The sequence below is a fragment of the Sparus aurata genome, chromosome 21, assembly GCF_900880675.1.
Source record: "Sparus aurata chromosome 21, fSpaAur1.1, whole genome shotgun sequence".
Classification (NCBI taxonomy): Eukaryota; Metazoa; Chordata; class Actinopteri; order Spariformes; family Sparidae; genus Sparus; species Sparus aurata.
Genome location: NC_044207.1, coordinates 5,644,454 through 5,662,674, shown reverse-complemented (window position 1 = coordinate 5,662,674; position 18,221 = coordinate 5,644,454). Strand labels below are relative to the sequence as shown.

The window sequence follows — 18,221 nt, the reverse complement described above, 5'->3', positions numbered from 1 at the left end:
TACATGTGAAAACACAATGTTAAAGCATTACTGAGAATCAACAGGATCCATTTCATTTTCCATTATTATTTATTTTCTCTCTACAGCTCTGGTCAACTTAGTGTCTATTCTAAATCCCAGTCGGGTGATAGAACAGAAAGATTAATGACTTCATAAAACTAATTTGTTCTTGCTTTGAGAATAGATCTGGCTTTGTTAAGATTCTTAATCAAAAAGATAAAGTTCAGGGAAGGTCAGTCATGTGAAGGGTGATGAAAGCATTTCTGTATCCTCAGCTGAGACAATAAAGTGTTGCAGCTGTTGTTGAGTGAGAGCTAAGGTCAGGGACTTTAAATTATCACTCATCACTGTTCTGCCCAGCAAGGTCTACACCCTTTGTCTCATGGTGTCGTCATGGCATTGTTCCCTTTCTTTTGGCCTTGAGGACAAAGATAACCCTGTGAAATTCTTGCCTGGATTTTTTCTCTCTGATTGAGAAGGGCAGCAGTATAGCTGAAGAGCAGAGTCACCAATGTCAAAATGGATGAAGGGTAACAGGTGCAAATTTACCAAAAGAAACCCTCCTTTCTTCTAGAGGACAAGTTTACATCGTTTTTTGTTTTTTTTTTCATTACAACTTAATTCCATTGGGTTATATGATAATTTATAGTAATTTTTTGTGTTCTGAATCCATGCAGTTTTAAAAATTGATTTCCATCTGAAAAGATGTGGTAGGGAGACCGTAGCCTTTAGGCAATCTAATGAATGAGACATTAATCGAAAAGACATATAAGTACTTCAAGGAGAAAACAAAGAAAATGGATGGATGGAAGATAGCCAGCTATCCATTGTCATCCCTTAACAAAGTAGGCCATACATTAAAATGTTGTTGAAAATGAGAATGAGTACTGACCAATTTTACAATGGACCTTGCATGAGTTGATCAGAATTTACTTTGAAATTGCTTGACTCATTTTCATTTTCAGCTGTCTAAATCATTGCAGGAATCTTCTGCCTTCAGTTCCCTTCCTGGATTTCATCCCCTTTTCGGTGTATGGGCACAGAGTTGTAACCAAACTCCTCAAAGGTGGGGCCATTGTATGCTGCATTGTTGGCAGCTTAAATCTTTGATGGAAAGAACAAATGGTGTCACCTTGATATGCTATTGTTGGTGGTGTCTGTTAATCCTAAAGTATTTCTAAATATCACAGTCCTTCATTTTAAGTAGACACACAGGAGCCTATAGCACAAATGTAATAATGATAAAAGGTTTTTAAGGCTCAAAGGGTCAGCAGGACAGAATAAAAGTTGCATAGTTTTGTCTGTGTTACTATGTGAATAACAAAAGATAACACTTTGCAATGTATTTATAATCTTAAAATCTTAAAATTACTGTAGCCCTTTAAGGACTGACCATGTGAGATCAAGGTCAGCATGCAGTGTGAGATGAGTGTCAAGTTGATATCCACCCATCACCAGGCTCCCTTTGCCAAGCAGCACAACTGGAGCCTCAGTCCCTCCTGCTGCTGCGGATGAATCAGGTATGGTAAGCCAAATTCAGCTAGATTTACCTAGCAGGCATGTTAAGTGTGAACAATGCTGATTAAAATACATTTATTTTCCACATTCCATAAAAACACACATTTTAAATCTGCTTTTTATTTCTTTGAACTGGATTTTGTTAAAATTTCAATTCATTCTATCTATTTCATTGTAAAAAGCTGTTCATAGTGTATAAAGATTGCATGTGCTATCTTAAGCAATAGTCAAGACCCGGCGCTCTATTGTTTTACTGCATGTTACATAATGTAGCTGGGCAGCATGGTTTGAAATTAATTATAATTAATAAATTGTATGTAATCGATATATGTATATGAATACAGTATGGCAAATGGCTAGTAAGCTATTGTTGAAATCACTTGAAATATTTTTCACTGTTACGCATACAGCCATATTCCATTGTATCTTGCGGGGGGGTGGCGGGGTGGAGGGGTGTATGTATCATGTGTATGGGGAGTGTGTACATGTGTATGTGTTACATGAATGAGGGTGCGTGGAGTGGGGATGTTACGGGGGTTTGTTTCATTTTCTTTTCTTTTAATGTAAAGCACTTTGGGTTGCATTTTTTTATGTATGAAAGGTGCTATATAAATAAAGTTGATTTGATTTGATTTGATTTGATTAGGCCATATTTGTGATCTAAAACTAAAGTAACTGTCAGCTTGCTCTGAATCAATAATTTGGCTGACAGAATTTTTGTAGAACAATGACATGGGAAGATTACATCATTCTGATAAAATACTGCTGAAATTTGATCATTAACATTATTGAATTATCAACAGCCGGAAGTGGCTGGAGCATTGGTGTTGGTGAACATGTATATGCTGAGTAATATAAAAACCTCTTCTCAACTGTATCACCATTAAAGGGCAAAGTGCAGGCCCAACCTACCAACCAAAAGCATCAGTTTCAATGAGACTAAACAATTAACTATCTTTCTTCAGACTCGTTCTTTGCACCTTTAAAGAATGTGTCTAATCTAATATTCCAATATGTAACTGAACACACAGGTAGATAGTACTATAGTGTGGTCCTTACAATTATTAAAATTAATTTTTAATCTTTGATGGATAAAGAAAGACAAAAACATGAAATTCTCACCCATTTTTCATTTGCCGGATCAAACTAGATAATTGAATGAATGGATGATGACACAGACCCAGGGTCTTTCGACATTTTAGTCACATTAGTTGAATATTACTTCCATTAAAAAGCTACAGCTACATCTACAAAAAAGTTGCTATTTTTCAAACCTATAAAACAGAGATGTCATACTTTGTTGTTTCTAAGCCTTTTTGAAATTTGTTCATAAATTGGATATCAACAATCTGTTGATGTTGCGGAGACTATCATGACACCCCATAACATTTGGCAAAAACCTATAAATATATTTTCTGGTAATGGCAGAATCTAATAAAACACCATAAAGGAAAGATGTTTTGCATTCATCTACTGTTTTTTTTTAAAAAGGCATCACAATGTCAGTGTCTTTTAAATAGCGAGGAATACATGTTTCCCCAGGAATGGGCCTTTGCTAACTGATTAACAATACTAGAAAAGTGCCAATATTTGTCCATATATTATTATAACCTGATGTATCCACTATTTGATGTTTTACAGAGAACAAAATCTCCCTTTGTTTTAATTCTGGGATATATCGGGGGGACTTGTCGGCTCTATGTCGGGAGCTCTTACACTATTTATTCATACAATTCTGATGCATATGAAACTGATATAAATATTATTATAATATAATATAATATATTCAACCTACACTAATGTATAGGGTAAAGGCTAATGTTAGGTGAGTTAGCCACACCCTTTGCAATGTCTCTGGTGGTGTAAGGTCTTTTGCATAGTAAGTTATGTTACGATCCATTGTGGTTCATAACAATATCTGTCCGCTTTTATAATACAAATAACTGGTCAATATATTTGAATAATGCCTGGTTAACTTAGAAGTTTGTCATTATGGTTATGGGCCACACAGTAATTAAGCATATGGTTATGTTATCTTGTTCACGTGATTGCATGAAATAATGGGTAGACTATTAATCGGTAGAAAGATTTTTTTTAATTATAATTATTTAGTTATTGTTGTGTTAATTAAGTGCAAATATGTTGGATTCATGTTAATGTACTGAAAGAAAAAAAAGAAAAATAACTTACTAACTTATAGTTAAATATACCAACTTAGATACTTATGATCAATAACTAGCACGTAATGACACTAGCAAGATTAATGGGTTTCTTGACAGTAAAAGCAGCCCTGCAACAATAAATAGTCAAGGTGGCAGACTTACATGAATAACCCTTCTCCATTTGTGACCCATAGATAGCTAGTTAAATAAGTTTTATGTCAGATATTGATTGGCTGAACACATTGTCACTATGTTAGTTTTTTATTGAAATGCAAGTGTGTGTGTGTGTGTTTGTGTGTGAGCATGTGTGTGCATGCACTTGTGCGTAGGTGCGTGCCTGCGTGTGTGTGTGTGTGTGTGTGTGTGTGTGTGTTTGTTTTTAGCTCACCCTTCTCATGACTTCATCGGACATTATTTGATATACTGGTGATGCAGCTATCCACTGGGTGATATTTTTCAATGGTAATAAAGTGAAAGCTTTTGAATTTACCATATTGACTTAAACATTATATGACAGGTCTCCCTTTTGCCCAAAATAAAAGAAGTATCTACACGTTAATTTGAATGCACTTTGCTTTATTCTACAGTTACAGTACTTTGAAGACAAGAGGAACAACATCATAAGTCATCCCAAAGGTCTTAGGTGGCTGTTTGTGAGTTTCACTCCTCCTCTAGTCCTTTCTGTGGTGAAGAATGATAAAGACAAAGAAAGAGAAATCAGTGACAGATAACCTTCAAGACTCATCTAGTGTCCACAAGGTATACATGGGAACTAGATTTTGCACAGAATTGAGTGGAATATGATTAATTTGTTACAAATCGCTCATGGGACAAGTAACTGATCGTGACAGTAATTGTACATGAATAAGTTTCTTTTTTAGCATTAATTTACTGTACAGTACGTAAGCTTATAAAGAAATAATTTGAAATGTTTGCAAATTCATCTTTTTGTCTAGGATTGGTTGAATCCAAACAATGTAGCATTATTTTCTCTTACTGACAGCTACTTTTTTTCAAAAATCATATGAAATCATTTATCTTTTACAATAGGCTGTATACAGACACAGCGTTACAGTAGCATGCTCCAGTCACTGCATAAAGGCTAATAATATAATAATACAGTACAAACTGTCCACAAGCAGGTACACATACAAACACAAAGTAAATGCTCTAACAAGATTTATCTGAGAAACTGACAAAGTGTTTTGTGTCTTTATAATTGGAAATATGAATAATATTTAGTTTAGATAAACTAAATTGGACTGGTTGACAGCATTTATTGATGTCTTTGTATTGTCAAATGTTAAGCAATCATTTTGCAGATCAACATAATTAAATTATCAATGTGTCCTCCGAGAGATAAAGATTGCATTTCTACTAACCTATTAAATGACTTTGATACAACTTACCGAATCCATTTAAAAATATCAAAATAAAATGATGTATGCAAAAACAGGTCTGTTTTATTTATTCCCAATAAAATGATGAGCAGTTCTGTACTTACTGGCTATGCATTACGAATAAAATAAAAATGAATTACATTGAATTGATATGAAAATTATGAGGATATATAAAGAAAAAAAGTGTGCAGTAGTTCTAAAGGCAGTAAGAGTGTATATTAACTGTTGTGTTGAAATCTAAAGTAGCCTCTCACCTTTGTGCCCACATCACGGCTCTTGGCACGCAGCTTGTTGACCTGAGACTCAGCTATGTCAGCTCGCTCTTCAGCCTCATCCAGCTCGTGCTGCAGTTTACGGAACTTGGACAGATGAGTATTGGCCTGCTCTTCCTACAGAATTAAACATAAAGACAGGCCAAAATATGATATAACTTTACATTAGGGGACAAACCTCTAAGGAAATTCTTCAGGCCACATGGTCTGCGAGTGAAGGTGCAGAAACAGCTACAGTAGAACCACAGTCTCTTTGTATTATTTAAAAAACTCTGCATTGGTTTGTAGTTTACCAGCTAGGTCTAAAACAAGTCAAAGGGGAGGCCGACATGTTTCCAGGGTCAAACTCAAATCCACTTATGTAAGGTTGTATTATTGCATAGACAAAGTATGACTGTGTAATGTTAATATGTGATATGAACTGCTGCTATGAACTATCATGGATTACAAAGTTGCTTTTTTTAAGCCTCAGGTAACATTCTTGAAAGGGAAGTAAATTATGAATGAAGGCTGAACCCCTGTAACAGACCAGAGACAACTTTTAGCCCACACTTACAGCCTCCTCAGCAGCTCTCTTGTAGGCTTTAACTTTCAGCTGGAGCTTGTCAACCAGATCCTGCAGACGAACGGTATTCTTGCGGTCTTCTTCAGTCTGAATAAATCAGAGGAATAGGAAAGAGTATCTCAAGTTTAATTAAGTATTATCTCAATTTGCATATTTATGATGCTTATATAGTTCTGTATATACTGTATACTGGTATAAACCTGGTATGTGAGCTCCTTGATGCGTCGCTCATATTTACGGATTCCTTTCACAGTTTCACTGCTCTTCTTCTGCTCCAACTCCACCTCATTCTCCAGCTCCCTCACCTGAGAACATCAAAAGATTATTTTCTGGAAATTCACCAATCCATAATGAGCTCAGCTCAAATCTCTCACTCCATCCAAATATGAATTCAATATATTTTGTAACATTTATTAAAATAACTGTAAGATGTGAAAGGGGGCAAACTCCAAGAAAATGATCAATTCACCCTGCAGTTCTGCTGGGCTTTTTTGTTCAGTGTTTTGGTTTTATAGCAATCAAGACAAAGTCAATGACTATTTGGTGTATAAATTGGATCATCTAGTAAATTAATTAAACATCATTGTTTGCTCAGGATTTGGTGGAGCCCAAGCCAGGTTTAAAAAGCAAAGGATTGATGAACAGACTGTCTTTGTTGGGCGTTTTGAAACAAAACCTTGATTGGATAATAATGTTGTTCGGTGTCTGCTGGGTGTACACAAAGGCTGTTATAACCCGTAACAAATGTATAAGGCTGTAATGTATCAGGGTTATCAGCTTGTTTTGCAGTACAAGAAGTGCAGCTTTAAAAATACAAAAGTAATGCTGGTCATAACCATTTTTTTTACACGTGATATTTGTATGTTGGAAAATGTTTCTTACCCTGGCCTCGAGCTTCTGCACCTGCTTCTTGCCTCCCTTCATGGCGATCTGTTCAGCTTCATCCAGGCGGTGCTGCAGGTCTTTAATGGTTTGCTCCATGTTCTTCTTCATACGCTCCAGGTGAGCGCTGGTGTCCTGCTCTTTCTTCAGCTCCTCTGCCATCATGGCAGCATCAGTAATGGCCTTCTTGGCCTTTTCCTCAGCATTTCTGCATTCCTGCACTGCTTCCTCCACTTCAGTCTGAAGCTGGGAAGCATCAGCCTCAAGTTTCTTCTTTTGGTTTATCAGGCCAGTGTTCTACATATTTGAAACGTGAGAGTTGAGAAAATTATTACATGTATTTAACTGTTACTACACATAGAAATAGTCAAGCTTTTGAATTCTTTGTGTAATGTCCAAGAATAACAGTCAGTCATCTGTGGTGTATGCAATACATGATTAGGCCTCACCTGTGAGTGCAGTAGCTGCACCCTCTCACTAACATCCAGCAGCTCTTGCTCAGCAAGTTTACGACCTCTCTCAGTTTGTTCAAGAGCTGACCTCAGTTCCTCCAGTTCAGCCTGAAGCAGGTTGTTGCGTCTCTCAACAATGGCAATGTTTTCCTTCATATCATCATTGGCCCGAACAGACTCATCCAGCTGAATTTGGCAATCCTTAATTGGATGACCGATAACCACATTTATATTGATAATGAGTTGGAATTAGAAACATCTTACAAAGAAAGCAATTTTTTTCCAGTTTACCTTTAGATGTGCATGAACCGATTTAAGTTGTTTCTGGGCCTCAGCTGCCTGCCTGTTGGCCTGGCTGAGCTGGATCTCCATCTCATTGAGGTCTCCCTCCATCTTCTTCTTCAGACGCAGGGCCTCATTCCTGCTGCGACACTCCGCCTCAAGAGAGCTCTGCAGGGTGTCAATTGTCCTCTGCAGGTTCCTCTTGCACTGCTCCATCTCCTCATCTTTCTCAGCCAGTTTGCGTTCAATTTCAGCTTTAACCTGATTAAACTCTAGCTGTGCTCTTAAAATCTTACCCTCTTCATGCTCCAGGGAGGCCTGGTGGACAGGATGGTACAGTTATAGATAACAGCAGACAGTTGTGTTAAAAAAGAAAATTCATTCATCTAAGCAAGCCTGCACCTCAGCTTCCTCTAGAGCAGATTGAATCTCATTCTTCTCCTGTTCCAGTTGTTTCCGTAATTTCTCCAGTTCATGGATGTTCTTTCCACCTTCACCAAGTTGCTCAGTGAGGTCAGAAATCTCCTCTGTGGAAGGTCAAGCACTGTGATTAAGATGGTTTACACTTTAATTTGTAAAGTGTGTCTGCAGAAACTGGCAGTACACCTTACCCTGTAAGTTCTTATTCTCTCTCTTCATTGTCTCCAGATGATCCAGAGACTCCTCATAAGAGTTCTTCAGTTTGAAGAGCTCAGTGCTCAGAGACCTGGCCTCCTTCTGGGAGCTCTCCAGCTCACACTGAGACTCCTCATACTTCTGCTTCCACTCAGACAGCACCTGCAGTGAAAAGACAGGTCAGCAATAAGTGTACACGTGCCAGCTGAATTAAAAAAAATACGTCAGGCTTTGAGGAGTTATCTTTATGTGAATTTCTCCCATTATTGAAAACAGTCCTCTGAGGTGGAGAAAGTAAAAGGTTTACACCAAGCCAGCTCAATAGGTGTTAAATAGACATATTTTGTGTAATGGAGAGTTACAGTCCCCTGTAAAAGCCAGTGCCATGTGTCTTTTACCAATGACATTAGTTTATGTTTGAGGAAAGGTTTGAATGCTGGTGAAAATGGTGCAATGTGTTGCCCTTAAGACCATTTGTCTCAGCAGTCTATCTCAGTATATTTCCAATGCTACCACTGGGTGGCACCAAGGTTAGATTTTTTTCAGATTCTACACATTGTGCCACCAACAACCCCTAATTATTAAAATATCATGGTAAGAGGTCAAACTAAAAAATGAATCTTGGTATTTTTGCTTGTCCTAATGTTCAGATTCTACAGTACCAATTGTTGCTTTTCCAACCTAAATACTACTTAAAATGTAGTACTTCACCTTGTCAAAGTTTCTTTGCCTCTTGTCCAGAGCAGCAGCAGCAGCATTAGACCTCTCCACATCCACCATGAGATCTTCAATCTCATTCTGCAGCCTGTGTTTGGTCTTTTCCAGAGAGGAACATTTAGCATTCACAGCTTCAACAGCCTCCTCAGCATCCTGCAGACGCTGAGCCAGCTTTTTCCTTTAGAAAGCAGTTATTTATATGATTTAATTTCCCCGCAGTTGTACTTCCTTTATAAATTATTATAAATTCAACTAATATGACTGGCTGCTTGATCATCTAACAGACAAACTTTTTGTTCGTCTTACATTTTAGTAGGAACATAACACAAACAAAAAGCTGATCTGCTAGACGAAGTAGAATGTCTCTTTACATAGCAAATCATAAATTTGGACCTCAAACTGTCTTACTTTGCCTCCTCCAGTTCCTCGGTTCTCTGAATGGCATCAGTCTCGTACTTAGTTCTCCACTGAGCCACCTCAGAGTTGGCCTTGGACATGCTGCGCTGCAGCTCAGCCTTGGCCTCCTGCTCCTCCTCATACTGCTCCCTGAGCAGGTCACAGTCATGCCGAGAAGACTGCACTGCATGAGCCAGGGCATTCTTTGCCTGTCAAAAATAAATTATATGAATTAATGACACTGTAATAGACTGTACATCAGTTACAAATTTACTGTCCGGTGCTGTCACTTAAATTAATTTCACCTTGGTCTCCTCTTCCAGTTGTCGCTTTAGGTCTTCAATCTGTTGAGTGTATGACATTTTTCCTCTTGTCAGTTGAGAAACCAGAGAATCCTTCTCCTCCAGCTGCCTTGAGAGCTCACCTAGTATTTTGGCAAAAGATGTCACAAAGTAGTTAATATTTTCAAAAATGCTGTTTTTATACATATATATATATATGTGTGTGTGTGTGTGTGTGTATATATATATCATATATATATATATATATATATATATATATATACACATATATATATTTAAACTTTCAGCTATCACACACATAAGAAGATATCAATTTGTATTAAAGTAAGAAATATACCATTTTCCGTTTGGAGTTTTGCTTTTTGCATATTATAGTCATTGATGCAGCGTTGAGCCTCTTCAAATTTGGTCTTGTATTCATTCATCTGATCTTCCACAGTCCTGGATGTCTTCTCTAGATTTGTCTAGATTTAAAATAAAAAATATATAATTACACTCATTTTACCTAAAATTGGTGTACCACTAACTACTAAGAAAGAAATAGTTTGTCTGTTTAGCCAACCTTTATCTTCACAATATGTTCCATATTGGAAACAACATCATCCAGCTCCAGTCTGAGCTCACTCTTCTCCTTCTCCAGTTTCTGCTTAACTCTCTGCAGGTTGTCAATCTGCTCTCCCAGGTCAGCAACACTGTCAGCTTGTTTCTTCCTGAGTGTTGCAGCGGTGGCTTCATGCTGCAGAGTTGCCTCTTCAAGGTCTCTGCGGAGTTTCTGGAACTCAGCCTCCCTCTTCTTGTTCATCTCGATCTGAGCAGATGTTGCTCCACCAGCCTCCTCCAGCCTCTCACTGATCTCCTCCAGCTCTCTTGCTAAGTCTGCTCTCTGCTTCTCCACCTTGGCTCGGGCAGCTCGCTCTGCTTCCAGCTCTTCCTCCAGCTCCTCAATGCGGGCCTTTAAAGGCAGAATTATTTAGTTGCCACTTAAAATAGAGGTTTTTTTGTTTTGTTTTGTTATTTTTTTCCAATTTTTTTAACAATACTAAACATAAATGGTGATTACCTGGAGCTCTTTCAGTTTCTTTTGAAGCTGAATAGTTATGGCCTGCTCGTCCTCTATTTTGCTGTTGAGCTGACTGAGTTCAAAATCTTTCCTGCAATGAAAACAGCAGTTGGAATTAGAATAGCTGGTCATCTGTTTGTCTTGTATCTGTACAGCTGTGTCATGTATTAGACATATTTGGTATTTAGTAGAATAATGTTTTTACTTTTTCAGATGCTCTTCAAGTTGTTGCTTGTCATTCTCCAGGTCCATCACACTCTCCTGAGTTAATTTCAGGTCTCCCTCCAGCTTCCTCTTTGCTCTCTCAAGGTCCATACGCACCTTCTTCTCTTGTTCCAGTGAACCTTCAAGCTGGGCAATACCATTACAGGAAGTCACAAATTATTTTTCCCAATATGCAAGAAACATATGATCTTACTAGACATATCACACTTGGGTGGAGATGACAAGCAGTAGAATTCTTACATCATCGACTTGCTGCTCCAGCTTCGCCTTGGCCTTGGTCAGAGTGTTGACTTTGTCTTCTTCACTCTGCAGATCATCCAGTGTTTGCTGATGAGCTTCTTGTAAGGCCTTCTTTTCCTTGGTCAGCTTGGCAATGATTTCATCAAGAGCGGCCATCTCCTCAGTCATGTTCTTTACCTGTGAAATGAGTAATAAGTGTTAAAAATGATGAATGAAAAGTGTAAAGGTTAGAAACATGCACTATATGAATAGTAAAGTTGTTGTCGTACCTTGTTCTCTGTGGCATGCTTCTCTTTCTCCACTTTAGCCAGAGTCAACTCTAAGTCATCAATGTCTTTCTTTAACTCAGAACACTCATCCTCCAGCTTCCTCTTCTTAGCAGTTAGTTCAGCATTCATCTCCTCCTCATCCTCCAGTCTTTCTGTCAGCTCTTTGGCTTTTGCCTCCATTTGAATTTTGTTTTTGATCAGCCCTTCACATCTTTCTTCAGCATCTGCAAGATTATCTTGCTCCTAAAAGGAAATAGTCATTAATGTATGATTAATGTCTATGTGATATATTGTATTGTAAAATAATTACATCAAAAAATTAAGAATGCTGCTGTTGGACTTACAGCCTGGACATGGAGCTGCAGATCATTCTTCTCTTGGAGAAGACTGACCATTTTCTCCTCTAGCTCCTTTCTACGAGCTTCAGATTTTGCATAAGCCTCTTTAAGCTTCAGGAATTCTTCCTTCATGTTGGCCATCTCCTTTTCTGCCTCAGCAGATCTCAGCAGAGGTTTTATCTTGAAGAACAGCTTCATCCAGGGCCAATTCTTGACCCCCATGAAGGCACGGATGTTCCACTGGATCACCAACAATGCATCTCTGTCAGAGATTAACCAAAGTTATTACTAACACTTAACACAAAACCATATCAGCCAATTATTATCATTTTCTTGGTATTATTTTATTTTAAATTATTTTGACCTCCTTTCCACAATCTTCTGGAATTCCATTCTTGCCAGCAGACCTCTTGCTCTGGCTTGGATTCCAGTAATGATGAGTGACAAACGTTCATCCCGCATCTCCTCCAGTTGTCCAAGAAGACCAGCCTTGAAGAACACCTTTAGGAGCATGGAATGGCATGTAAATATCCACCAAGTGGCAGATGCGTAAAACTCTCTCTCAGTCATTATGGAAACAGGCAAACGGGCACATGCTTCATTTCTACTCCCATAATTATGCATTAATGGATGTAAAGACGCCCTTAAACATCTGATTATGGAAACTCGTGCCTACTCCACCACTTTTTAGACCTGTCAAGGTACCATTAATTCAAGACATATCCCTCTAAACCATTATCACAGTAATGTCTCATCATCATTATTAAGTATCAGATGGATGCTCAATGATTAATCTATAAAGCTAACATTGAAACTTTACAGAGTGTTTCGCAATTCAGTTTGAAATGAAAAGACTGTTAAAAGCAGCTATTGGCTTCAATCTAGGCTCAGTGCAATTGTTGCTACCAGCCTTTTGGGTCTAGTTTAACAAGTCACTTTACATTATGGTTGATATTAGCTATTGTTCACAAACCTAAGATAAATACTGCCATATAACTGGCATTGTTCTTAAGTCAGTGGCTTTACTAACTTGATGATTATTTTACTTGTGCTACTACAACTTTATACTGGATATAGATTTGAATTTCATGATACATGTGCTTTAGAATTTCTCTTGTATTACTTACCTTTGTGTGTCCAAACTTGTACTGGTTGTGGTCAATATCCAGAGAGCCAAGAAGTTTCTCAGCTCCTTTCTTACTGTCAATGAATGTGCCCTCGGGAATGGCAGCAGGATTTAGGATTCGATATCTGGAAAAAAAAAAAGAAACAATATCTTAGAAAACAGCATTTACTTTTCCTTTTGTAGTTATAAGTATGTGGCTAAAAATGGCTCTTATAAGACAGTACCTTTGTTTGAAATCTCCATAGAGGATCCTGTTGGGGAAGCCCTTCCTGCAGATCCTGATGCCTTCCAGCACACCGTTACAGCGCAGCTGGTGCATCACCAGAGGATTCTCCATGGCCCCAGGAGTCTTGGTCTCATTGGGGATGATACAGCGTACAAAGTGAGGGTGAGTAGACCTCAAGTTGGTCATCAGCTTGTTCAGGTTCTCCTGTGGAGGTAATTCAATTCTGTGTTTAACACCCAGTTAAGGTTTCCCTATGAGATAGCGATTCACACATAATTAGGTGTTGTTACTAACCCTGTGCAAAGCAGACACAGTTTGGAAGGAAGAACCCTTCTTCTTGCTTCCTCCTCCTTTGCCCTTTCCACCATCAGCTAATAAACCAGTGTGTAATTTATTAGATTGCATTAACAGACGCAGCAAGAAAGAACTGTGTCATCGTTCTGATACAAACTTTATAAAATATTTACATTCTCAGTGGAGGTTAATGTTGTACATTCAGTTTATTCTTACCTGATTCTGATCCAGCGTAATTTAAAAAGAGGAAAGATAATAGCTTAAGATTAGACTTCTGGTATAGTCCTACAACGGTCTCATTCAGAGGATCCTTGTTCTTCACCAGCCAGTTGTTGATATTGTAATCAACAGTTCCAGCGTAGTGCATCAGGGCAAAATGGGCCTCTGGTTTCCCTTTCACAACTCTGGGCTTCTGGAAGTTGTTTGATTTTCCCAGATGGTTGTCATAGAGCTTAGCTTTAAAGGTGGCATCAGAGGCTTTGGGGAACATGCACTCCTCTTCAAGGATGGACATGATACCCATGGGCTGAGGGCAAAAGTATTTTAAATGAGAAAAACAAAAGCAAAAACAAAAATCATACCATTTTAAATCAATCTTTATGTATCGCTGAACGTGACATAGTCTCTCACCTTTTCAATCAGGTCAATACAGGCCTGCAAGTCCATACCAAAGTCAATGAACGTCCATTCAATGCCCTCTTTCTTGTACTCTTCCTGCTCCAGCACAAACATGTGGTGGTTGAAAAACTGTTGCAGTTTTTCATTGGTGAAGTTGATGCAAAGCTGCTCAAAGGTGTTGAACTGTAATGTAAATTAACAAAAGTTTAAGTCATTTTCAAAGTCAGAACTTTTTTTTCCTGCATATTAAAAACAATGGAGCTGAATACATATCTTTGCCTGTAATATGCATAAATTATATAAACATAAGTGTAAGAAACGCACATCAAAGATCTCAAATCCAGCAATGTCCAGCACACCAATGAAGTACTGGCGTGGCTGCTTGGTGTCCAGGGATTGGTTGATTCTCACCACCATCCACAGAAACATCTTCTCGTACACCGACTTAGACAGTGCACCAATAGAATAGTTCACCTAACGAAAAATATAAATATGTAAAAGTTATAGTAAATAGCACTTGTTGTGCCACTTCATCAATTGAACTTTGATACCCTGTAATGAATTTAACTCTCAAGTTCTATTCTTACCTGCTGGACATTTTGTCCCTTAGTGACCCATTCATTTCCTACTTTGACTCTTGGGTGACAGAGACATTTGATGAGGTCAGCAGAGTTCAGCCCCATCAGATATGCGACTTTGTCAGCATCTGAATAAATACATGTAAATGTGAAATTTTTTCTCAAAAAAGCTTAACATCATGGTAAATGCCTTACATCCTGATGTTTTATATCCAGTGTATCATATTATATTCCAGAGAGTTTCTCTCACCTTCTGTGCCATCTGCCTCTGCTTGCTCCTCTCGCTGCTTCTGCTTAAACTTCATGTTACCATGATGCATGATGGCACCAGTCAGCTTGTAAATGCCGTTCTTCTCCTCTTGAGTGAAGCCAAGAACATCAAAGGCGTCCTGAATGAGAAGAGGGGTATTATATTATGTTGTAAAGTTGTTGTATCATATCAGGCTACAGAGTAGAGTGTGTGCTCTCTGAGCCACCAGGATTCCACATCAAACCATAAATGACAATCTGACATCAGACCTTTAATCCAGACCAAGCAAATAGTTTTCACTCTCATCTAGGGAGACAGCCATACTGGGTTACAAGGTGACATCATTAAGTTTTACAATGCTATACCAACAGCTAAATACAAAATAACATTTGGAACAATAGCAATAGATCTGGCTATTCAACTGCATTAATTAACACTTATTTTTCAGCAAACTGTACAATGTCTAACTATAGAATCTTTAAGTTAGATGGATTTCAATTTGCCACACATTAACACATTTTACTTTAAGTTGTCATGTAAGTGGCTGTTGAAATAATTATATGAATACATGATTCTGCGTCTCTACTAACATCAGTGGCCATCAGCTCTTCAGCATCATTGATGGAGGCTACTGACGTCTCTCCTTGGGAGATGAAGGAGTAGTCATAGGGGTTGTTGGTGATAAGCAGCATCTCTGGAAAGCAAACAGAATGTTTTTGATAATGATTTTTTGATAGTGATTAGGCAACATTGCAACTACTAGTTATTAGTGGTCCAAAGATCAATTCATTTTATTTACCAAGCAGCTCAGGTTTCTTTTGAGAAAGGATCTGATAGAAGATGTGATAATCTCTCTCAGCCTTAAGCTGATAGGTGACACGGGACTTTTCCAGCAGATCTGTAAAGACATTTGCATCATGTAAGTTGGAAGGTGATCAGTACGAAGATGAAAAGTTTAGAAAAAAGACTGCTTACATGTCTCGATATCAGCTGAGGCCAGTTTTCCACTGGCTGCAAAGTGAATTCGGATGAATTTGCCCTAAAATGTATGACAACAAAACATTACAATCGAAATGGCACAGAGGGCTGTTTCATTACAGACAGATACTCACAAATCTAGAGGAGTTGTCATTCCTGATGGTTTTGGCATTACCAAAGGCCTCCAAAGCTGGGTTAGCTTGGATGATTTGATCTTCCAGAGTACCCTAAAGTACACAGGAGTGCAACATTCATGGAAACTTGTACACACTAAAGAAATGTACCATTTAGGGTCTATTTAGTTATTTGATATGTATTCTAACCTTTTTCTCAGAGCCTACATCCTTCTTCCCGCCAGCAGCTGCAATACTGGCAAAGTACTGGATGACTCTCTTGGTGTTGACAGTTTTACCAGCACCAGATTCTCCACTGAAGTCAAAAAATGTATTGTTTTGATAAATATACAAGTTGGCAACATACAGTTCATCATATCACACACCTTTTTAGGCATTTGATCAATCAACAAAAATTAAGTTACATTGCCACCACAAAGACTGTTATTATCCTATTCTCTATAATATTAATCCTTTTTAACGCTCGTTGTTCGGTGTTTGGCCTGATGAAACTATAAAAATAGTTGCAAATTAATACAGTAGTGATGGCATAAATGTCCTGCTTGTAACATAATCACATGTGTTAAAACTGCCCAAAAGAATGTATACTCACTGTTGTTTAATTATGACGTTTTTTGTTTTTTTTGTCATTAAAACCATGATCATAGTTGTTGTTCATGGTCAAGTGTTTGAGTCCAATCTTTTATTAACATATATCGGCAAAAACAACATCTTCCATGAAAGGCTGTAGGTTGCCACTTTTGGAAGTTCTCATAGCATGAAATAATTCCAAGTCGATGTATAAAAGAGTCAAATGAGCATAACTTACGTAATGAGAATTGACTGATTTTCTCTATCTGGGAGAGAGAAGAAAGTAGACATTGGATGATTATTTGGTAAAATTCTGCTTTGCATTTCTATGATTATACGATAATTGAAGGTAAATTACCAGTTAGCATGTACTGGTAAGCATTGTCAGAGATGGAGAAGATATGAGGAGGAGCTTCACTCCTCTTCTTTCCTCTATAGGCAACAACCACTTCTTGATTGTAGACTGGCAGCCACTTGTAGGGGTTGACGGTCACACAGAACAGCCCCGAGTAGGTCTATGATAATGAGAAATGATAACTGTTCAATGTACGATTGTATTAGCCTCTGATATATGAATGAAGAATGCAGTTTATAGATGAAGGTTATAGAAGGTCAGCTTCCAACTCACATAGATCATCCATGCTGCATAACGCTCTTTGAGGTTAAACAGCACAGCGGGTTCATGGAGGAAGGTGAACATAGCCATGTCTTCAATTTTATCAAACTTTGGCGGGTTCTGAGGGTGTACATCACACTCATTCACTGTGACAGTCTGAAAATGGAAATAGTCAGAATTAATATACAATTATTAATCATTCAGAATTTTAGCTACTTCTATGAATGCACAGTGAGAAGAAAAATGAGCTCGTTGTGCCTCTGAGTCTCTGGCTTTTTTGTTTTGCTTCCCTGCTACATATGACTGAAGGACAAATGGACCTGAATAATCCCTTGCATTACCACTGTGTCTTAGTCAGAAAACCAGTTGCATCTAGGGCAGCTGTGCCTGCCAGCTCACTGACCTTCCCTTTTGCAGTCTCAGCAGTGACTTTGTCCCCCTCACGGCTGACAACGGAAGCCTTAACATATTCCTCATCAGTGTCAGGAACAAAGCACTCCTTCTTCATGTCAAAGGGACGGGTCTGGGCTTCCAGACGCTCCCTGTCTGACTTTCTCAGGTACGGGGCTGCTGCCCCGAACTCTGCCATGGCAGCGTCACCCATTTTTCACAGTGTCTACAGAAAGAAGGGATCTCAATTGAAATTCACATTTGTTTCCTATTTATCTTAAGGTAATTGCAGGATAAAGAATGCATATGCCAGTGTAAAGTCAGTTTTTTTTAAATCAATGTATTACATTGGTTATATATTGCCCTAAAATGTTTTTAAATCAAACCAATTTTCATTTTTCAGATGCACTTACCTTTCCAATCCCTGCTGAGGAGACTGAGGTGTAATGGTCCTGAGGAAAGAAAGAATGGATGAGACAAGTCTGCAGCTCACAGCAACACAGGTAATGCTGTAATATCTAAGTGCAGTTGTTGATCTATAAGCCATTGTCCCTGTACCTTACCTTAAGACAGAATGGTGACCTGTTGGGGGTTTCACCATGAGTTCTCCTTTTAAACAAAGCCTCTCTGCCAAATATGGACGAGGGTTCAGGGTCCTGGAATGTTATTGTGTCTGAGTTGGGTTGGGGTTACATGAAGGGAGGGCTTTAATGAGTGGTGGAGAGCAATATAGGAATCAGCAGGTC

General features: G+C 38.3%; 1 protein-coding gene and 1 long non-coding RNA gene across 2 annotated transcripts in view; one reads left to right on the top strand and one right to left on the bottom strand.

The window, feature by feature from the left end:
* The window catches only part of LOC115573402 (uncharacterized), a 29,667-nt gene extending 24,973 nt beyond the window's left edge, over window positions 1-4,694 (top strand). Inside the window, exons 5-7 of the long non-coding RNA XR_003982265.1 lie at window positions 966-1,066; window positions 1,378-1,520; window positions 4,268-4,694. This is a non-coding gene — a long non-coding RNA (uncharacterized LOC115573402). The remainder of the gene's footprint in view (window positions 1-965; window positions 1,067-1,377; window positions 1,521-4,267) is intronic.
* On the bottom strand, window positions 4,236-17,689 carry LOC115573398 (myosin-6). Its single transcript, XM_030404180.1, has 37 exons — window positions 17,489-17,689; window positions 17,098-17,241; window positions 16,828-16,984; window positions 16,708-16,735; window positions 16,089-16,194; window positions 15,900-15,992; window positions 15,763-15,826; window positions 15,587-15,685; window positions 15,378-15,481; window positions 14,788-14,926; window positions 14,547-14,665; window positions 14,284-14,433; window positions 13,972-14,142; window positions 13,558-13,867; window positions 13,342-13,418; window positions 13,046-13,251; window positions 12,823-12,946; window positions 12,060-12,196; window positions 11,702-11,957; window positions 11,358-11,600; window positions 11,089-11,265; window positions 10,829-10,974; window positions 10,624-10,714; window positions 10,126-10,515; window positions 9,901-10,027; window positions 9,567-9,685; window positions 9,274-9,470; window positions 8,860-9,043; window positions 8,145-8,310; window positions 7,936-8,060; window positions 7,543-7,851; window positions 7,249-7,452; window positions 6,800-7,096; window positions 6,118-6,222; window positions 5,909-6,004; window positions 5,335-5,469; window positions 4,236-4,361 (listed from the first exon to the last, which is right to left on the bottom strand). The coding sequence occupies exons 1-37, from the start codon at window positions 17,687-17,689 to the stop codon at window positions 4,341-4,343; spliced, it is 5,817 nt and encodes a 1,938-aa protein (XP_030260040.1). The 3' UTR covers window positions 4,236-4,340.
* Window positions 17,690-18,221: the final 532 nt, after the last annotated feature.